The 23,307-nt window shown below is 47.7% G+C and overlaps 2 protein-coding genes across 3 annotated transcripts in view; one reads left to right on the forward strand and one right to left on the reverse strand.

The window, feature by feature from the left end:
- Positions 1-23,307, reverse strand: part of CUNH7orf50 (chromosome unknown C7orf50 homolog) — a 148,113-nt gene that overhangs the window by 90,266 nt on the left and 34,540 nt on the right. The gene's annotated exons all lie outside the window — the stretch shown is intronic.
- On the forward strand, positions 2,616-3,838 carry GPER1 (G protein-coupled estrogen receptor 1). The gene has a single exon (XM_008053693.2). The coding sequence runs from the start codon at positions 2,709-2,711 to the stop codon at positions 3,834-3,836; it is 1,128 nt and encodes a 375-aa protein (XP_008051884.1). The 5' UTR covers positions 2,616-2,708; the 3' UTR covers positions 3,837-3,838.

A 23,307-nucleotide genomic window follows, 5' to 3' on the forward strand; every position in this document is an offset into this window, starting at 1 on the left:
CAAGGACAGACAGACAGACAGACACTTCCTCAGGGAACCCTGTCACAGGACTCCCAGCGGGCGGGCCAGTCTTCTTTCTTCACCCCTGCTCAGCATTACCAGCGAGCTGAAGTCCACGCAGTCCAGACTCACTTGCCGGCACTCAAAGCCCTGCAGGCAAATCTTCAGGAGCCTGGAAAGCACCTGCTAAGAGCCAGGACAGGCCAGGGGCACATGGCCTGCGACCTAGGTAAGACTTGGCCCTCGGCCTGGGATCTGGGGTCTGGTTGGTGCTGTGCCACAGACGGGGGAGAGGGATTAACCAGGCTACAGGCCTATCTTGGGACAGGCTGGACACAGAGGCAGATGAACACCTCACCTGTCAGCACCCAGCTTCCAACCCCAAAGACCCTCACCGAGTGAGGCGGCCAGGCAGCTCTGTGGTCTCAGTGCGACCACAGACCACCATGGAGCTCTGCCTGAGGGCTTCATAACGCGTGCTGAAAATACCATCCAGTATTCCATCACATTCCGCTCAGCGAAAATAAGCCCCACTTTGAGGAAACAACAGTACATGGCTCTGCGTTGCACTGCGGTACCTTAGTCACTCTTACCCTCCCCAAAAGCCACAGGTGAATTAATATCCCCTCATAAAGACAGAGATCTAAGAGATCTGGCAAGCAGTGGACATTTGAAACAAAATGATAAAATGTTTAACGTTCACTTTATATTGATAAATCCACGACCTCCTCTAAGGAGGATACAGACAGGGAGTTTCACACTGGGTTTGCATCTTTTCATGAGACCATTACGAAAGTAACAGTATCTGTCAAGGTCCAAAAGACTCAGTTTACACAGGAAAGAAATTAATGACTCGATTTTAAGCTGTTTCCCCTCACAGTTTATTTAACAAATTTAGGTCAGAGAACAAACACATGTTAAGGGTTCTGCTCACCTTGAAACTTTCCTCCCAAATTACCGTCTAATGCTTTCCAGAATTTCCACATCTAAAGAACAAAAGAAGTACTCTGGGCAGCTTTTAAGAAACTGAATCCAGAGGCTAGATGCAGGGCTTCCAGCCTCATAGACAGAACACTGGCTGTTCAAGCTGGGGTTATCCACTAGAGATGAGCAAGGAGCACAAAATAATTAAGAGAGTCAAATTTATCAGCCCCAGCTAAGCAAAGTTCACTGACTGCTTTTAAAATAGCTGACACCAAGGCAGTGACTTGCCTTTTTCCTTTTTTAAAGAAGCGGTATTTTCAAGCAGTAGGTCAATAAATCTCTAGTCTGGTTTCGCAACACTTCAAAATAATTTCTAATGATCTCAAAGGGTAAAATGAAGACTCCCAAGAGAAAAACAACGCAAATGAATTTTCGTGTGACAAGTCAGCTTACTCCAGGACCAGAGGATTCTCTGTTGGGGTACAGGAGACTGGTCCTGTGCACTGCTGAGCAGCATCCCTGGACTCTACCCACTAGATGCCACCAGCACCCTCCCCACCCCGAGCAGGGACATGCCTGCTGGCTGAGACCCTCTGTTTGCTCCATGAAGAACCTCCGGGAGCGCTCGAACCAACCAGTGATCGGAAACCCCACTCACTCCCAAGAGAGCTGCGAAGCCACTGTGAAAAGACATCACGTCCCCTAGCCCCTCCGAAACAAAACTCTGAGCAGATTTCCTTCACCCAGTTCCTAGGCTGCAAGCAGCATTACAAAAATACATTAGGCTTTACAATAATCAGTTAAAATATCAAGTTAGATTTTAAATATTATTTCCTAAAGCTATGACCATTTTTATTCCTTATTCTCTGTCATTCTAGATTATGAAAAATGTTTCATTTTTGGCACCAAACAGTACTAGCATTAGCAAAAAACCTAAATTTATTGATTTTATTGCAAGGGAACTGAGTCCGCTCTCGTCTCCAGTTTTCCAAATGCACCATCCTTCAGAAAAACTGGGCTTTTCCCTTCTCATCTTATTTCACCTTTCAGCAGCCACTGTGGTAACTCACACGTCCTCTTCCGCAAAGAGCAGTTTTGGGGATTCTCATGCTGCTATGCACGTTACTTCACAGGCCTGCTATGCAGCGGCGAGGGAGGCGCACGAGTCGGGTGACTCACTATCTGGGCTCCACTCACACCGGGCAGCTCTGGGAGCCACAGGAAAGGAAACAGGACAACGTCTACATTTGTTTCTTCCAAAGGAAAGAAATGAATGACTCAGTTTTAAGCTGTTTCCCCATCTTTATTTAACAGATTTAGGTAAGAGAACAAACACGTGTTAAGTGTTTTGCTCACCTTTAAACTTTCCTCCCAAAGTTTAAAGACATGAGAGGCCAGCCAGTGGAGCCAGGCTTTGCTGGAAAGCCAAGGCCACCAGGTGAGACTCAGTCCTCTTATTGCTCTTCCAGGTGCCCAGATGATGCATCAGCTGCAGCTGTGAGTGCAGCCACTGACTCCATGGGAAGGGCCTGGGACCAGCACGCAAGGCCCCACGAGCCTCAAGCCAACTCACAATGCACGTGCTGCTGGCCATTCCTGCTCTTCCAACTTTCTGCAACTAACAAACCCAAACCACCGCCTGTGCTCCTTGGGCCAATTTTCCTGTATTACAAAGGTCTGGCTCACTTGAAAGAGAACTGCCTCTCTTTCTAAACATGGATTCACTGCTAAAAACAGACTTCTGTGAGCCTTTTGGCAAGTCTTGAGGACGGTGCAGTGGAGACATGGCTTTGACCTCGCCCACACATGGCTTTGGCGTGGAGATGCGCCCGGGGACCGTGCAGCCCGCAACCTACAACAGCGCTGCCCCAGCGCTCAACCTCTCCCATGCGCTGCTCGGCACCACCCCGCTCAACCAGACGGCGGAGCTCTCGGAGCACCAGCAGTACGTGATCGGCCTTTTCCTCTCATGCCTGTACACTATCTTCCTCTTCCCCATCGGCTTTGTGGGGAACATCCTGATCCTGGTGGTGAACATCAGCTTCCGGGAGAAGATGACCATCCCCGACCTGTATTTCATCAACCTGGCTGTGGCGGACCTCATCCTGGTGGCTGACTCGCTGATTGAGGTGTTCAACCTGGACGAGCAGTACTACGACATCGCCGTCCTGTGCACCTTCATGTCTCTTTTCCTGCAGATCAACATGTACAGCAGCGTCTTCTTCCTCACCTGGATGAGCTGTGACCGCTACATCGCCCTGGCCAGGGCCATGCGCTGCAGCCTGTTCCGCACCAAGCACCAGGCCAGGCTCAGCTGCGGACTCATCTGGCTGGCCTCCGTCTCGGCCACGCTGGTGCCCTTCTCTGCCGTCCACCTGCAGCACACCGAGGAGGCTTGCTTCTGCTTTGCAGATGTCAGGGAGGTCCAGTGGCTGGAGGTCACCCTGGGGTTTATCATTCCCTTTGCCATCATCGGCCTCTGCTACTCGCTCGTTGCCCGGGTCCTCGTCACAGCTCACAAGCACCGAGGCCTGCGTCCGCGGAGGCAAAGGGCCCTGCGGATGATCTTGGCCGTGGTGCTCGTCTTCTTCATTTGCTGGCTGCCAGAGAATGTCTTCATCAGCGTCCACCTCCTGCAGCACGCACAGCCGGGGGCCGCACCCTGCGAACAGTCTTTCCGCCACGCCTACCCCCTCACTGGTCACATCGTCAACCTCGCAGCCTTCTCCAATAGCTGCCTGAACCCCCTAATCTACAGTTTTCTCGGGGAGACCTTCAGGGACAAGCTAAGGCTGTACATCGAACAGAAAACAAACTTGCCAGCACTGAACCGCTTCTGTCACGCCGCCCTGAAGGCGGTCATCCCAGATAGCACCGAGCAGTCGGACGTTAAGTTCGGCAGTGCCGTGTAGACACCTTGCAACAGACCCAGGTGTGGGGCAGACAACTGAAGCGAGGCAGGCACAAGTGACAGCTACATCCTGTTTCCAAACCTCAGGCAGACAATGTCATAGGCTCCAGGGCCTCTGTGACAGCCGCGTTCATGGCCACCCTTGGGCTGGTGAGAAAACCTCACTACAAGCCCTCCTCAACCTTGCACCGCTCACAGAGGCTCGCACCATGGCAGGTCTGCGACTCTGATATCCAGGAGCCATGGTGACCACTGTCCCTCGGCTCCTCTGCATACTCTGCTGACCAGCAAAAGACAAACAGAGGCCACTCTAGATGTAATACCTGAATGACCAGGTACACCTGCAATAAATTGCCATCTTGGGGGAAAAAAACAAAACTTGGGGACAGATATGCCCAAGTGATCTAAGCAAGAGGCAGCAGTGTGCTCTGCATGCCTGGGAGCTGGAATTCACTCTGCGCATGCTAACTGTGGCACCACAAGCAAGGAGGAAAAGAAAAAGCACGGCTCCTGCACACACTCAAGGGTTTTCATCCTCCGTGATGGCACCCACAGCACCACGGCGGCCGTGCCAACACCCATGCACACTGGGGACTTGGTCTGTGCCAGCCGGAAGACTCCACCTTAATGCAATGTCTGCCTGCCTGGTCTGAGACACCCACTGTCGTCGCTGTAGCTGTTTCCAACAGTCTTTGCACCGCACTCATGGGAATGGAGACTGTGCAAGGTGCCACCGGTAAGTGAGATGCCACAACACAATACTACGGTGAGTGTGGCTGAAGAATTAATTTCTTCTACACAAATAACTATGGGGACAATGATGCTGATGATGTAAACATTCTTCATTAAAATGCGAAAAAAGGAAGACTAATGACTGCCAGTAATGTTCTGCCGCTGCCAATAAAACAGCCACATGCTGACTCTTCTGAATGCTCTCTCTCAGTGGTCCCCAAGTGGGGTGGGATGTGGGTGGGGTAGGGCCCTCAGAAGCAGCCACTGCACCAGAACCCTTCCCTCCTCACACAGAAAACACAGCCCATGGCTTCACAAGGCCCTCGCTACCCAGGGATCTCTCTCATGTGGCTGCTATCTATGCCCAGCCAACAAGACCCAACCTGGCACCTCTAGGATGTCAAAAATGCCGTAGCCTGACACTTCTGCTGCCCAACCTTTGGGCACCAAAACAAGTTTTATTAGAAATGCAGAAGGCAGGTCTTAGCTTTGTTCAGCAGTCTGCACAAAACAGCCTTGCCTTTCTAGAAGACTCCACACTGTCCACTAAGCCAGGCACCCTGCAGCAGCCCAGGGCCCTCATGCAGCTGGAAGAGTTCCACTCCTCCTCTCACACGTGCTGCCCCTCTTCCTGCCCACCCACCTACCCCAGTAGCGGGTCATCTCACAGGGGCCCATCTCCCCAACAACACTGAGGAGCTCAGTCTTCCCAGAAATACATGCAGGGAGCCAAGCAGCGCATCCCAAGGGAGACTGAAATGTGTGGGTGACAGGAATACACCACTTGCATCTTAACAGCCTTTAAGGTTATTTTCCGTTTAAAGCTCTGGTACTGTTTTTTATTTATGATCATATAAAGTTTGATTTATAAATATATTTATGAGAAACAGTGAAACCATTTAAAGAAAATATCTGGAAGGAGAACAGGCGGTTAATGGATATGGCAAAACTACAGTAAGACTAGAAAAGTCACTCTCTTCCTTTCTCTACCGTTCTGTCAGACACGAGGCTGTGCACTGGCAGAAAGCCAGGTCTGACGGCCAGGAGGTGCCTGTTCTCTGTGCCCTTGTCATCACGGGCACACATCTCTCAGGAAGAGAGCACTGGCCCCAAGCCATGATCCTGCGGAAGGGACATCTCAGGCTCCAGCCCCAATCAGGGCTCGCCTCCTCAGTGAGCACCTTACTCCAAAGCCCGAGAACGAGACAGCCCACAGCCCAAGGCAGCTCTCACACACACGCAGGTCCAGGAAAGTGGAGTCACTATGGGGGACAAACCAGGTTCACCCGTGGCCTGTCCTGCTGGGCACCACAGGGGGCCTTCGGTCACAACCAGACCCTGAGCACCAGCTCCCTGCCCCTCCAGAGCCCGCCCTGCAAGTCACCACATCTACAGAGGTCACAGCCCCACCTACCGCCCTGCTTGTGAGAAGGGAAGGGTCCTAGGACATGCATCCCATCAGCATCCTTGGCGGCCCCTTGTGGCTCCCCTCCTCCAGGGGTACCCCACCACAGTGCACAGATATCAGACAACAGTGCCCAAGAATCCTGACAGGGTGACACTTTTACAAGATGAGTGCTTGACATTAAGTCCCCTTTTGACCTCAGGAAAAGACTCTCTGCCAGGTCCCAGAAGGGAGGCACTGGGGCCCAACCACAAGGCAGGTGTTCACCAAATGCATTCTCCCTCCTTGTGTTGTGGACAGATGCTTTATAAATATGCTGAGGTAAGAGGCCCAACATGTGTGACTCCACTCTGACAGGGCAGGGCTGGGGAGACAGACAGGAATAAGACAAAGAATGAAGTTTAGTCTCTGACCTTTAAACAATCCTATAAGGACCATAACTCCCCATTATCCAAATGAAGAAACTGATGCTAAAAGAGTTTATGACTGCTCAAAATCACAAGTGGTAAATGACGTGGCCAGGAGTTAAACCTCCTCTCCCAGCGTCAAACCCCTGTTCCTTCCCTTGCAGCACTTGGCACCTTGGTCCCTAACGGACAAAAGCACTCCATGCATTAATCACGTAGAGCCCAGGGGCCCTGGGCATCAAGAGGCATCTAAAGTTGCATGGTGCAGGTTGTTCAGGAAGGTAGAATGGAGATCTCCCCAAGAAGCTTTGGGGGGGAACTACATCTGGCCAAAGTCCCAAAACATGGCCAAGGGACGGGGGATTCATGCCTCTAAGCCAACCCACATGGAGTCCTCCTCTGCACTACCATAGAAGCAGCCTCCTTTGGTGTTCTGCTCCATCTGGGATGGCAGAACAAGCCTGCTTCCTCCTGCACACAAGACACCACCGAGAGCTTATGGAAACATCAGGCCTGCCCTATGCCTCTCCTCCTCATCACCAGGTCTTCTTCAGATGGCACCTGCCCAAGGCTCAGGTCAGACAGAGTTGGAGTACAGCCTGGCCACAAGCCCTGGAGGCAGATTTGTTGACCTGTGAACTGCAGCAGGGCTACTCATAGGGCGAGTCTGATGGACACAGATGTACACAGTGAGCCTGTGGGTGCAGGAGGGAATGCGCAAGGCTGAGGCCTCGACATGACAGAAAGAGGGCCTTACAGAGCTAGACTGTGAACCTGAGGCCTCTGGAATATCTCTGACCCTGAAATCCTGGAGCGGGAGTCAGTGTGGCAGACAGAGCCAAAGTCAGCGAGCCCGGCGGGGAATCTGACAGCCTATCACACACATGCCCTTCTCACAGTGACTGCTGAGAGCTGAGGCTAATTTCATTACTTTGGGCAGGCACACCATAAGATAAAATCAAGGCGTTTTAATTGCTTTGTTGTTTCCTGGTAACCCAGCCTTCTCCTACACTAATGCTTTTTTAAATCCCACAAAGAGCTCAAAAGTATGTAACCATAAGCATATGAAAACTCTGATGTTAGCACTGAATATGACTTCACTTTCTTTGTGCTTAATAATAAACTGTTGACTACACTGGGGTGACACAGACCTTCCCACCCCTCCCAGATCATGCACCGCATCTCAGTTAGGAATGGCAACACTGGATTTACTAAGTCTCACTACCCACACACCTTCGGGCTTTGGGGTGGGGAGAGAACCACAAACAGGTCTTCTTAGTAGGTTGTTTTCTGCAGCAGTACTCAGTGTTTTTAATTGCTACAGCTCTCTTCCCACATTTGGAACGGTCGCTCTGCATTTGTCTTCATGACGCTGACATTTTTTAAGTGCATAAGAAATGTGCTGATGCTCTTGAAGCCAGAGAACATACAGTGAGGAAAGGAGACAGAGTGGACAGGGGGAGCCCCATGGGAATGGGTCAGAACTAGAATTATGACTTAAACCCAAGGTTTCTAAAATAAGAAGTATATAAACGTGTGTGTGTACAGACACATGTATGCGCATTAGGTGTTACGTATGTATGTACACATCATGAGCATACTTACTTGTACACATGTATGGAGCGTGAGTGTATACATGGACACAGACACGCATATTCACATTTCCTCATGCATCCAGATCCAATCTCTAACACCATCACCCTCAGAAAGGCTCCAGAGCTCCAGGGAGAACTGGCCAATTCGGACCAGGAAAGTGTGGTTCTGACAGAAGGTGAGACAGGCTCCAAGATAAGTACTGGGTCCATCCAAAGGGCACAGGGGACAATGAGAAGGGCTCCCACTGGCCAAATTTAACTTGAGTATTAAGGTAAGAAGAGTAAGTACTACAAACATAAGAATCCACAAGTCCATTCCAATAATAAACAGATATAAATAAATACAACTTAGAAAAATAAACAAGTGAAACACAGTAATAGGCAGAGAAGAATGCATGCGTGAACGGGAGGCTTCTCGCCTCTAACCATGAGCAGGCTCATAAAGGAGGTGGACGGTTGTTATTTCGCAGCTTTCAAGTGAAACTGGAGCAGGCAAGAACCGTGCATGTGGCTGACTCTCAGGGACACTCAGTGACAAACACGTAGGGCAGGGCCTAACGTGTCGCCACTGATGGCTCATTCATACACGGGAATTATCACTACACAGCAGAGCCAGGACAGCCCTTCTGAGTGATCACGTTAATGTTGCCGAGAGGGGCGGGCCAGGTGCAATGCCCTGAGAGGAACACATCTCCTATATCATCATCCGGACAGACACAACCTGAGTCCAATCAGGAGGAAATATCAGATGAATTCATAGGGACAGGGAGCCAGCCTAAAAAATGTCAGCGTCATGAAGACAAATGCGGAGCAACCATTCCAAATGTGGGAAGAGAGCTGTAGCAATTAAAAACAGTATGGATCCTGGATGAGATGGTCTACTAGGAGGAAAAAATGTGGTAGTGGATATTATGGGGTTATATCGTATCGGAATACATTGGTAGGTGACAATATCACTGTAAAGCCCTGTTCAATCTCCTGAGACTGACGACTGCACTGTGGTTTTATGACATACTGTTCTTGATCACAGGAAACACACATGACAGTATTAGAAGCAAAGAGCACTATGAATACAACTCTTCCCCACGTGGCTTGGCAGGCATGGGGACACACACACCAGAGACAGAGCACGAGTGCACATGCAAACACACACACAAATGCCACAAAACGTGGAACAAGATGTCATAACACCATACCTACAAGATATACCCAAAAGAATCAGAAACAGATGTTCAGACACGCATTTGTACACAAATGTCACACCAGCACTATTCATAGTGGCTGATAGGTAGAAACAATCCAAATGCCCATTGGCTGATGAATGGATGTGGTAAAATGGTCTATACACACAAAATATTGTTCAACCATAAAATGAAATGAAGGTTGACAAGGGCTCCAACATGGAAGAACCGTGAAAACACTGTGCTCAGTGAAATAACCAGACACGAGAGAACGATATACTGCATGATTATGCAGAGTAGCGGTTGCCAGGGGCTGGGCAGGGAGGAGTGAGGAGTGACTGCTGATGGACATGGGGTTTCCTTGGGGACAAATAAAATGTTCTAAGATTGCAGCTGAGTGTAGGGGCTCACACTTGTAATCCCAACACTCTGGGAGACGGAGGGGAGAGGAATGCTTGAGCCTAGGAATTTGAGACCAGCCTAGGCAACATAGTGAGAGTTTATTTCTACAAAAAAATTAGCCAGGCATGGTAGTGGGCCTGTAGTCCCAGCTACCAGGGAGGCTGAAGTGGGAGGATCACCTGAGCCCAGAAGGTTGAGGCTGCAAGTGAGCCAAGATCGAGCCACTGAACTCTAGCCTTGATGACAGAGTAAGGCCCTGACCCCAAAAAAAAAAGAGATAGTGGTGATGGTCGTACAAGTCTGGACTACACTAAAAACCATGGAAGTACACACTTCAAAAGAGTAAATTTGTGGTATGTAATTATTTCTCAATAAAACTGTTGTTTGGACAACAGGAACCACTGTTCCTACAGCTGGCCCTCCCTTCTGGGAGACATGTTGGTCTCTGCGGAACAATCCAATCATCTGAGATAAATGCCACTGTCTGGCAGCTCTCACTTACGTACACCCCTTGGAAGGGGACAGTCACCACCACTCTGCATGTAGTTCACTAGCAGCCTGAAAACAGAAAGGTTGAAGCCATCTGGAATCCTGAAAACTACCCTTTAACATTTATTGTAAAGCTTCTAATTAAAGTTTTCTCTTCTTACTCACTGCCTAGTAATTCAAGCTTTATTTTCTTTTCCACAGTGGGAAACTAATTATCTGGGGTGTCGTTGGATACACTTTTAAATTAAAAAAGAGGAAAAGAACTTCAGTGGAAATTAAAGTTACATTTGCCAAGTCATTTGCTGGGATCACTCCTAAAGTGGAGAAGACCAGTTGTGCCCCCCACAGAGCACCGTTGCCAGGCTGAGGGTCTGCCCACGCCGCCCATCTGAAATGACCGTGCACAGCAGGACACAAACTGCTGTCTCATCTGCTGTACGCTGTTCTCAGACACTTTTCACTAGGGCAATGAACTCTAGAGAACAAAGCTTTCTAATTCAAGGCATTCATGTCACTTTTGCTCTGCATATTAGGTTCATGATCAATACTCTGGAACACAGTAGACACCCACGGATGAATAAAGTGAGTGACTGCATGGGTGAAGCTGAGCACACACAGGTTTCTGCCTTCCCTCTCAGAGAGGGATGAGGTCTGAACTTCCAAAGTTTCTAGCACCATCTTTCTGCATCAACACTTGCCAACTGAGACTTGGAAGAAAAGCCTCCTCTTCTCTAAGTGCCCCAGGAGCTGAGAAGCATACACTGAGCATACTTCCAGAGGCCATCACTGGAGACCTTATTTCAGATGTAATTAGCACTTTGCCTTCCAGTTTCCTGGAAGGTGGGGAAGTGAGCTAGCCCAGCTGCACCAGAAACACAGCGGGAGGGAGGGGTGAGAGAGAGAGAGAGAAGGGGCATCTTCTGTATAATGCTCACCAGGCCCCAAGCCTTCACTGTCCACTGAGGGCACCCTCCTTCAGGGCCCCACCTGGTAAAAGGCATTTTCTGAGAGCTTTAACCTTCCCTGCCCACAGGCACACGCCACAGCTCCTTAAAGGGCAGCTACAGGCCTCTGAGAATGGGTTCCGGGGCAGAAACACAAGGGAGTCCCACAGAAGCAAGTATGGGGGTCCCCTCAGAGTGAAGGGCAAAGGCCCTTCCATACCAGGCATGGCCCCATCAAGCTGTTCAAGGTCCACCCGCACAGACACTGCACCAGGTTCAAGGACGCAGGGCCTAGGCAGCCCCACCACAGGCTCCTGGCATCCCAAGCGGCCCCCGAGCCAACACACAAGCCACACAAACAGGCATATACACGCGCACAACTGCAGACTCAGCGTTCATACACATCCAGGTCCGTGTTGTCAGGAAACGTCAGCTGCCCGAGCTAATCTGATCTCTGCCATTGTCCAGTGGGTGGGGGCTCTAGTCTGGGAACAGTTTTACAAGCCAAATCCTGGGGTGGAATCCATCTGAAACTTATCACCAGAAGTCAGCTGTTGGGAGCCCTGGAAATGCCCCAGTCATTCTTAGGGAAGCCGACGCCCCCCAGCCTGATCCAGGGGCCGGTTCTGCTGGATACGAACCTCTACTTATCCGTGGTCTCGGAAGGGGGAGAACACAACGGAACAAACAGCTGTTTACACAAAGCTTCTGGTCCTTCCTCCTCCTCCCTCCTCCCTCTGTGCCCCTGGACGACTATGAAGGGCCTGGCCAGCCTTTACCTCCCGGCCCGGCTTCTCACTGGATGTCTGTCTCCCCTGTGACCCAGGCTCCCTGGAATAACAGACAGCTCTGTGACCATGCTGGAGTCCTAGCTCATGGGCCTTCGGAAGTCCTGCTCGGTGCACACAGGACATGATGGTAGCTCGTCCTCCAGCTTTGGACTCCACGCAGCCTGCAGCTCACCGCAGGAGGAGATGGCCAGAGTCCTGGGGAGACGTCGGCCGCCTCAGGAAGTCACAGTAAGCAAAAAAGCAAGTGGGCATCACGCGCAGGACACACAGCCTTGCTTGGAAGGCTGAGCCTTTGGAAACAAGCCGGCCTTCTGGGCTCCAGCAAAGAAAAACTCAGAGCCAGCCACTGTTTCCACTCACCCTTCTCATCCCATGCTCTGCCTGTCTCATTCAAGCCCAGTGGCCAACGGCCAGCCAACCCAGGAACAAACTTCCAGTTCCTTGGCAGAGCCCAAATAGCAGAAAGGTCTTGCCCCCGGAAGTCAACACCACAGAGAACTCTCCCCAGAGAAGCTGGAAGCCACACACCTGACTTCAGGCCACCAGCCCTGTCTGCTCCACAGAGCGACAACTGTGAGTTCTGAGTCAGTCACCTCCTGCCAACAGGGGGAGCAGAGCGTGGGATTGGACGACACATACAAATCAACACCTTAAATGAGAGGCAGAAAATCTGGAAAGACTGGGAACTCCCAGGCCAAGTTTTGGAAGAAAGCATGAAACGGGAGGTAAGTGAGGGTACGGGTGTTCTGAGGCTGTCCGTTCACCTGCTCCCCACCACAAACTGCACTCCTAGGGCCGCCCAACCCAGTATCAGTGACACCAGGGCACTATCACCACCACCCAGCCCTCCAACGACACACGTGCACACACACATGTACAGACATGCCCACATAGAGACCCATATACAGACACGCAGCAACACAGACACAGACACGTATGCGCGCACGCACGCGCACTATACACACACAATGAAATGCTACTCAAACTCACAATATTCTTAAAAAACCTGCCCATACTAAGGGTTATAAGGCATATCACACACTCTCAATCACTGTTGGTGGGAACATAAGCTGTACAACCTACTTTGTAGGAAGCACTGAAATAGGGGGGCTGCTTCTACAATGATTCTACCTCCTGATATTCACACCCCATGTGATTCCCTCCTCATGTACAAGCTGGGCCTAGTGACATTCCTCTAACAAACAGAACACAGCAAGAGAGACAGGAAAACATTTCTGGGACCAGGATATCCAGTTTCTGTGCTCTCTCTCACACCTCGATGAAGCCAGTGATGCCCCGGGCCCTCAGTCTAACAACAAGCCCACAAAAAACTGATCCTTCCAATAAATACTGCCAAATTGGGGATGCAGACCATCCCCTGAACAGCCTTCAGAAGAGGCTCCAGCCCTGGCCACTTGCGGACCACACTTTTGTGAGCAACTCTGAGTCAGAAGGCCCAGCTAAGCCAATCCCTGAATTCTAGTTCACAGACTTTGTTGTCTTAAGCCACAAACTTTGCAGTTTTCATATATGATTCAGCAGAGACGAAGACTCCCAAGCCCTAAGATCCTGAAACTCCACTTGTGCACACGTATGACATGATACATGCAGAAGAGTGTCCATCACAGTGATGTCTGTGATACACCTCAATGTGTCCTCAAGGTAAACTTGCACACACATATGACCCAATACATGCAGAAGAGTATTTGTTGCAGACATCTGTAATATCCTTTGGCACGTTCCCAAGGGAAACTCACACACATGCAGAAGAGTGTTCGGAGGGGAAGGTCCAAGGTGGCCCACTTAAAGGCATAGAACGCCTGCCACGCTCAGCAAAGAAACCTAAATGGAAGAGCGAACCTAGGACTTTGAGGGTCGGCCTGCAAACTCAAGCTGAGGTTTATCAGATGGTCACCTGATGCAGAAGCCAGACAGTTCCAAGCCCCAGACACCCCGGGAAGCAGCCCTATCACAAGATCGGAAGACCACTTGAAGAACAAAGAGGTGAGTGAAAGTCACAGATGTTCTCTACAAATCTCTGGTAAGCCTCTGCAGTCGCAGCCAAGGGACAGACAGCCCAGGCTCTCCCTCTATGCCAGCTGGGGGCAGAGGACTGCCGGAATTGGAATAGAGTCACCCGCAGAATCCATGTGGAGCCCGAGGAACCCCAGTTTTAGAGGTCCCAGAGCCAGCAGCCGCCAACCCCACCCCACAGAGAGGCTCTGTAGGAAACACGCCGTGGGGATGGTCCGCACTGCACAGGTATTGTGCTCCCTCTTTAGCACCGAGCAGGGGCAGTGTAATCACTTGAGGATGTTTTTCCATCATGTCACCAACATCTGTTGCGGCCCCATATCAGGGCTGCAGACGCAGCTTGCCCTCAGGGGTCACCATCGCTTCAACAGCCCCTCCCGTGGAGCAAGGTGGGAACGAGCAGCAGACCCACCCACCTACAGACCGGAGGAGAAATACCAACTCTCCACTAACGAGACAGCTACTTCTCTTCTACCCCCAGATGAGGGATGGGATGGTGGTGCTTAGACATCAGGAGGCCATCCCACCCCACAAAAGCACCTGTGCTGCATAGAGCCAGGGGGCCTCTTCCTGTCACCTGCCAATCCTGTTGATGAGGTGCACAAGCTGGGGAGGAGGATACTGGAGCTCCCAAACAACCAGGGCCTCTGGGGATTACCTCTGAACTGGAGGAAGGGATTTGCTCTGCCCCCACCAAACTGTACAAGTGAAACAGTGCCAGACAATTCTCGCCAACTCACCACCCTTTCTGCCACCTTCCTGAATCCCTGAGAGAGAAGGGGAAACTAAGAACGTCCTGGAACAAGCCTTCCAAGAAAATTTCCCCTATCTCAATGGTGAGGCAGTCATGCAGATACAAGAGGTTCAGAGAATTCTGTGAGGTATTACATGAGAAGACCATCCCCAAGGCACATAATAATCCATCTTGCCAAGGTGCACATGAAAGAAAAAAATCCTAAAGACAGTCAGAGAAAAGAGACAGACCACCTACCAAAGAAGACCCATCAAAATTGCAGCAACCTCTCAGTAGAAACCCTACAAGCCAAAAGGGACTAGGATCCCATCTTCAACATTCTTAAAGAAAAGCAATTCCTGCTAAGAATTTCCTGCCCTGCCAAGCTAAGCTTCATTAATGAAGGAGAATTAAAATGCTTCTCAGACATCTAATCCCTAAGAAAATATGCTATTTCCAGACCAGACCTACAGAAAATGCTTAAGAAAGTTCTAAGCACAAAAATAAAAGAATGGTTCCACCCATCTCAAAAGCATAGATAAGCACAGTTTACAGACCACACCAATCAACCATAACGCCTGTAACACAGGCAGCCTCTTAATAGCAATATGTCAGGAACAAACCCCCACATATCAATAACTAACTAAAATGTGAACAGACTGAGCATGCCACACAAAAGGCATGGTGTGGCAAATTGAATAAAGATGTATGATCCACCCTTCTGCTGCCTTCAGGAAACCCATCTCACTGCAAATGACACCCACAGGATCAAGGGTTGGGAGAAAGATCTCCCAGGCAAATGGAAAATAAAAAAGAGCAGGAGCAGCTATTTCTGTATCAGACAAAACAGACTTTAAACCAATAAAAGTTTAAAAGGACAGCGAAGAACACTACATGATTATAAAAGGCTCATTCTCAATCCACCAGCAAGAAATATCCATCTTGAATGTATAGGCACCTGATATAGGATCACCCAGATTTATAAAAACGAGTGCTAATTAAATTAAGAGAGGACATAGACAATTACAGTTGAAGATTTTAATACCCCGCGAACAGCCTGAGACAGATCACGGAGGCAAAAAACTAACAAGGTAATCTGGAACCTTAACTTGACACTTGACTAACTGGATCTAATGGACATCTACAGAACACTTCACTCAATAACCATGGAATATAAATTCTCATCAGCACATGGAACATACTCTTAAGACTGACTACATACTCAAGACATAAATTAAGTATGAACAAATTTCAAAAAGTCAAAATCATACCAAACATCTCAGACCACAGCAGAATAAAAATATTATCACCAATAGGAACCCCCTCAAACACACAAATACATGGAAATTAAACAACATGCTTCTGAATAACTTTGGGGTTAACCCAGAAATCAAGACAGAAATAAAAAGATTCCTGGAAACAAATGAAAACAAAGACACAATATACCAAAACCTCTGGGAAATCATGAAATCAATGCTGAGAGGGAAGTGTATAATATTATACACACATATAAAAAAAATCAAGAGCTCTCAAGTAAAAAGTCTAATATCACACCTAAGGAGCTAGAAAGACAAGAGCAATCCAATCCCAGAATCAGTAGAACAATAGAAATCATTGAAATAAATTCACAACTAAATAAAATAGAGATCAAAAAAGTGAAGATTAAAAAGCTAGTTCTTTGAAAGGTAAATAAGATTGATAGAGCTTTGGTCAGATTAACAGAGAGAGATTCACTAACATGGCAAAGACTCAACAAGGAAAGAAAACTTCAGGCCAATTTCCCTGAGGAACATAGATGCAAAAATTCTCAAAAAGATTCCAGCAAACTGCATCCAACAGCACCTTACAAGGATCATCCATCATGACCAGGTGAGCTTCAATCATGGAATGCAAGGCTGGTTGAAAATACATAAATCAATAAATGTAATCATGAACAGGTGTAAAACCAAGAACCACATGATTATCTCAATAAACACAGAAAAGCATCTGATAAAATCCAACATCCTTTCTCGGTAAAAACCCTCAAGCACCAAGGTATCAAAAGAACATTCCTCAAAATAGAGCCACCTAGGACAAACCCACAGCCAACACCATAGTCAACAGACAAAAGCCGAAAGCATTCCTCCTGAGAACTAGGAGCAAGATAAGGATGCCCACTCTCACCCCTCCTGTTTAACACCATCCTAGAAGTCCTAGTCAGCACAATCGGGCAGGGGAAAAAAATCAGGGGCCTCCAAATAGGATAAGAAGAAGTTAAATTACTCCTCTTCACAGATGATATGATTCTATGCCTAGAAAACTCTAGAGTGCCTGTCAAAAACCTCCCTGCACTAATAAACGACTTGGGAAAAGTCTTAGAACACAAAAATCAGTGTGCAAAATCAGTTGCATTTCTATATACCAGTAACAAGCAAGATGAGAACCAAATAAAAAACACAATCCCATTCACAACAGTCACAAAAAATAAAATAAAATACTTGGGAATTAATCTACACCAAAGAGGAGAAAGATCTTTACAATGAATACTACAAAACACTGCTCAAAGAAATACAAAACACTACACAAAAAATAAAAGAAAATCTCATGCTCATGAATTGAAAGAATCAATATCAAGATGTCCAATCTACCCAAGGTAATCTACAGATTCAATGCAATCCCTATCAAACTACCAGCAACACTTTCAAAAACCTAGAAAAGACAATGCTGAAGTTCATGTAGAAGCCAAAAAGAAAAGAACAAATAGCTAAAGCAGTCCTCTTCAAAAAGAACACAGTTGGAAGCATTACACTGCCAGACTCCAAACATTACTATAAGGCTATAGTAACCAAGACAGCATGGTACTGGTACAAAAATAGACACACAGACCAATGGAACAGGACAGAGAATCTGGAAATAAGACCACAGATCTTGGACCAGGCTCGGTGGTTCAGTCTATAATCCCAGCACTTTGGGAGGCTGAGGCGAGTAGATTGCCTGAGGCCACGGGTTTGAGACCAGTCCAGGCAACTTGGTGAGACCTCATCTCTACGATAAATCAAAAATTAGCCAGGCATGGTAGTGCGCACCTGTAGTTCCAGCTGTTTGGAAGGCTGAGGCAAAAGGATCGCCTGAGCCCAGGAGGTCAATACTAGGGTGGCCACGAGCATGCTACTGCACTCCAGACTGAGCGGAGTAAGACTTCAACTCAAAAAACAAAAAAAGTCAAAATCAATAGGTGTTGGTGAGGTTACACAGAAGAGGGAACACTTCTACACTGTTGGTGGAAATGCAAGCTAATTCAACCTTTGTGAAAGATAGTATGGTGGTTTCTCAAAGAACTAAAAATTGAGCTTCCATACAATCCAGCAATTCCACTTCTGGAAATACACCCAGAGAACATAAATCATTCTACCAAAAAGGCACCTGTATCCATTTGTTTATTGCAACATTATTCACAACAGCAAAAACATAGAACCAACCCAAATGCTGACCACAAGTAGAGTAGATAAGAAAATATGTACATATACACAATGGAATACTACACAGTCATAAAGAAGAACAAAATCACATCCTTTGTAACAAGGATGCAGCTGGAGACCATCATCCTAACTATCACAGAAACAAAAAACTGAATACTGCATGTTCCCATTCATAAAATGAGCTCTAAACATCAGGCGTGTCAGAACAACAGATGCCAGGCACTGCTAAAGGAAGGAGGGAGGGAGGGAGAAATGGTAAGAGGCACACAACCACCCACTGGATACCATATCCACTACCTGGTGGGGGAGGGCTTGCTAGAAGCCCAAACCTTACCTTCACATAAATTACTTATGTAGCAAATCCTCACATGTACCCCATGCCTCTGAAATTAATATATAGATAAATAAATACATAAGAGAGCAGTCACTGCAGCAATACTTACAATACCCATAGTTGTACCCCCAAAGAAAATGTGTGCACGTATGATAGTATACACACAGAGGAGCATTCATTGCAGTGATGTTCATAATTGCCAAAAACTATAAACAATTCAAAATTATCATTAATAGATCGTTATTATTATAAATAATCACTGACTCATACATTCGTGCATGAATAAAAATTAACAATCTAGAGCTACACACAGCAGCATGGATAATATTTACAAAGTGTAGCCAAAAAGTAAAATACAAAAAATATGCATAATACAATCGGATTCATACGAAGTTCAAATATAAGCAAAATGATCTGGGCATGCTCTCATGAGGTTGCAGGTACCTCTCAAGTTGTATATTTTACAATGAAGGGGAGGAGAAGAAAAAGAAAGGACAAAGCCCACCATATACTCTGCATGTCTGCAGTCATAATAAAATATTTCTACTTGAGTCATAACTGCTGAATTTAAAATTCTAGGCCCAGGCTAGAATTTAATACCAAAAGTCACTGTCGTTCTCCTACAAACACTTAGGAACACTTTGAGCTTCCTGATCCCCTTCTGCTCCATGAGTGTATAATTTTGCCTTAAAAACTCTTAAGTCACATGTCATCTGCCAATAACAGGAATACTAGCAAATTTTAAAAAAAATCAAGGCTAGATTTCTACAAATAATTTATCATGAGGAAAACTCCTGCCTACTGGAGATAAATGACTCCTTGTTCCTTTTGGATGAGGGGAGGCACAGGCCAAGTGACATGAATGGCACGTGTGGTCGTAGCAGTGGCCCTAGGACCTGGTGCTCAGCACTCGCTCACCCCCACCCCTAGCTGCCAAGCCCTAGTTTCCCAAGTTTGAGATGTCTACTCTTCAACCAATCACCAGTGTGGGCAGCAGGGTGGGAGTAGGGAGTATTCTGAAGAAAAGAGTGCAGCACAGGACAAGACAGAAAATGCCACATGTTTCAATGACTTTTTTCTTTTTTTGAGTTGGGATCTCACTCTGTCACCCAAGCTGGAGTGCAGTGGCACAATCATAGCTCACTAGCCTCGACCTCCTGGGCTCAGGCAATCCTTCCACCTCAGCCTCCTAAGTAGCTGGAACTATAGGCATACACCACCATACCTGGCTAATTCTTTGTGTTTTTTGTACAGATATGGTCTCAGGCTAGTCTTGAATTCCTAGGCTAAAGCAATCCTCCTGCCCCAGCCTCCCAAAGTGCTGGGATCACTAGTGAGAGCCACTATGTGCCCGGTCTTAACGTGTTTCTTATAAAATACAAACCACAGGGGAACTCAATTGCTATGCAAGGGAATCTCTTGCCCCTTCCCTAGGTGACAAACGCCCACCCCTCCTCAGATATGACGGCAACATTCCGAGAGCAAAGCTGGACAGGAGGTACCACATCAGACTCCCAGGCACATGGAGAGACAGAATGACCCACCTCTTTCACCCATCAGTTCACACTGCCTGCTGGCAAGGCCAGCACTGTGATCCCAGAGGGAATGCCCAGCCAAAGGGGGCAGAACACACATGCAAGAGTGGGGTGGGGAGAGCAAGCGCTCAGTTCCCGGCAGGGGTAGGACCCTCCATGATGCGTGCGTGCGCGCGCACACACACGTACATCCATGCATCCTTCCTGGTGGGCCTGGGCTTGCCCCTCTGGGAGCATTCCATGTAGGAGGCAGGCAAGGCATCTTCACAAACGAAAAGGTGGCATACATCTCAGGCCACTGGCAGAGCACTTCAGTGGCTGCCAAAAGAAAACACATTTCAACCTAACCTCTGGCCCTATCTAGTCAAGTGCAGTGGCATGGTCCTAGCTACTCTGGGGCCAGAGATAGGAGGATTGCTTGAGCCCAGGAGTTTCCGATCAGCTTGGGCAACATAGCAAGATACTATCTCATGTTTTTTTTTGTTTGTTTGTTTGTTTTGAGTTGGAGTCTCACTATGTCGCCCAGACTGGAGGGCAGTGGCTGCTCCTGGCCACCGCATCCTCGAACTGCTGGGCTCCGGCGATCCTTCCGCCTCAGCCTTCCAAGTAGCTGGAACTACAGGCGACCGCTACCACGCCCGGCTCATTTTTGATTTATTGTAGAGATGAGGTCTCACCAAGTTGCCCAGGCGGGCTCAGGCAATCCACTCACCTCAGCCTCCCAAGGCATGGGATTACAGGCTGAGCCATCGAGCCCCGCTGAGATACTATCTCTAAATAAAAAATTTTTTAAAGTAGCTGGAGGCTGGGCTCAGTGGCTCAGCCTGTAATTCCAGCACTTTGGGAAGCCGAGGAGAGTGGACTGCCTAAGCCTGGGGGTTCAAGACCTGCCCAGGCAACTTGTAGAGACCTCGTCTCTACAATACATCAAAAATTAGCTGGACGTGGTAGCGCACACCTGTAGTTCCTGCTACTTGGAAGGCTGAAGTGGAAAGATCGTCGGAGCCCAGCAGGTCAACGATGGGGTGGCCGTGAGTGTGCCACTGCACTCCTCCAGCCTGGGTGACAGAGTGAGACTCTGTCTCAAAAATAAAATTAAAAAATAAAAATACCATCTATGAGCACAAAATAAAAGCTCATTAGCCAGACGTAGTGGCCCACGCCTATAATTCTAGCATTTTGGGAGGCTGACGCAGGAGGAATATTTGAGGCCAGGAGTTTGACTCCCCAAAATACTAAAAAATTAGCCAGGTGTAGCAGCACATGCCTATAGTCTCAGCTCCTTGGGAGGCTAAGGCAGGAGGGTCGCTGGAGCTCAGGAGTTTGAGGCTGCAGTGAGCATGATCACACTACTGCACTCTATTCTAGCCTAGGTGTCACAAAGAGACCCTGTCTCAAAAAAACAAAAACAAAAACAAAAAAAGGCTCACAGCCTGAGCAGTCAATGGCCTCCAAGGTATCACATGTGCTGACACCAGCACCTTCACCATCTCACTCAGACAGCTTCTGGGCAAACTGACCAGTCTTCCTACAAGTTGATAACAGTTGCTCCCAAGCAGAGCCAATGCAGCTTATGTGGAAAAGGCCACCCTATGCCATGAAACACGACCAAGAGCACAGTGAGTTTAAACTAGACATTGTTTATGGTCTTCACAGCAGGAGACGTGAGGTCGGTGCCTGGGAAAACCATCTTCAAAGCAACAACTGTTTTTCCAGCTGTGAATACTCCTTCCTGGGAAATCTGTTCATGCCACTACAAAAATAATTTTGAAAAGACTGTACAAATATGCAACCTCATCTATCCATTCTGGCATTTTAGATCCCAAAGTGAAGAACTTTCTTGACTACATTGTCTGATTAGCCAGTGACTAATATTCCTTATAAACATGTGAATGTCATAATGAAATAAGCTTCCTTGAATAAATGTGGTGTCGACTCATTTAACAAAGAACAATAAATTTAGAGGCTTCCTTTGGATAGTCAGGAAGTAAAGATCATCTCGAGAGAAGAAAGGGAAAAGGCAAGAAGACCTCCTACATTTCTGCACTCTCTAGTTTATCCATAAGCATGTACATCTTCTGAAGGAAAAATATTGCCTCCTTATAATAAAGGAAAAAGGCACTGGGCAAAATCACCTGGGCACAAAGGTACACATGTCACAAACTCTTGGCATCTCTGGAACAAAATTTCACTCAAGCTTAAATACCAAATGTCTACTATGGCCAACAATTTCATGACAGTGACTCTATGACAGGTCCCTTCCAAAGCCAAGAAGAGGAAAAGCAGCCCTTGAGATAGAGGTTCAGTCAGGAGACCCAGGGGCCCGGCCTGATCTGCAGTCTGTGTGGCTCGGTCTCAAACAGCAAGAAGACGAAATAAACTGTGAGTGTCTGACCATTAGTCCCTCCACAAGTAACTGCAACGAAGCTACGTGAGAAACCTGAGGCCAGCCACGCTTTTAAAAATGTGTAGGGAAAAGTACAAATCTCAAATGTACCACACATCTCTTCCTAAACCTTTCCATGTTTTCCGCATTTTTCCACAATAAGTGTGTCTTATTTATTTATTTATTTATTTTAAAGATAGGGTCTTACTATGTTGCCCAAGGGTCTCACACTCATGGTCTCAAGTGATCCTCCCACCTCAGGCTCTCAAAGCGCTAGAATTATAGGCACGAACCGCCATGCCTGGCCTTGTGACTGTGATCCCGATTGCCATGTCACTGTTGAAACACCAGTCCCTCTAATGCACACCCCCTTTGACACTGTCTGGGCCATCCAGCTTCCACTTCCCTCACCAGTCTGCCTTTTAAGTCTCTTCTTTGCCCCTTGTTTTTGAGCTAGCTATATTAAATAATTCTGCCATAACATTTCTTCCAGTAACTGTTATGTATTTGAAGCAAGAGGGATTATTTCCCATGTTAACCAATCTACCTTACTATATGTCATACTATATGTATATATACTGTATCACTTAAACTTTTATAACGAGCATGTATTTATTACTTTAAAATATTTTAATCCAATAAAAACATTACAACCCTTCAAGTGGTCTTACTCCCAACAGGGAGAAAATCATGAGCCTCAAGCTCACTTTGGGAATCTCGCCAACACACGTGATACCTGGGACCTTCGTTGTTAGTTCCCGTTTGGTTATTAACAGTACACACAACACTTTCCCAGTTCACTTTCCTGAAGACTGCAGCTTAATACACCATTTGCCTCTCAGCTCAGCATTCAGTCCCACAGCAACCCTAGCAAACAGTGCACATGGTTTCCCGGCGTGAAACTGAGAGCCTGCCAGTGATTTCCCACAGTCACGCTGTTTGAGTGGCAGGGCCTAGATTAGAGCCAAGGATCCTGCCCTTTCCACCCACAAGTTCCAAGTCAGAAGAGCATCCTGATTCCCACGTGCAACTATGTCTCTGGGCCG

The sequence above is a fragment of the Carlito syrichta genome, unplaced genomic scaffold (genome assembly GCF_000164805.1).
Source record: "Carlito syrichta isolate Samal-C Ts95f unplaced genomic scaffold, Tarsius_syrichta-2.0.1 Scaffold288374, whole genome shotgun sequence".
In the NCBI taxonomy this organism is placed as follows: Eukaryota; Metazoa; Chordata; class Mammalia; order Primates; family Tarsiidae; genus Carlito; species Carlito syrichta.

Coding starts and splice junctions, on each gene's coding strand:
- GPER1 (XM_008053693.2), top strand. CDS start 2,709: ATGGCTTTGACCTCGCCCACACATGGCTTTGGCGTGGAGATGCGCCCG.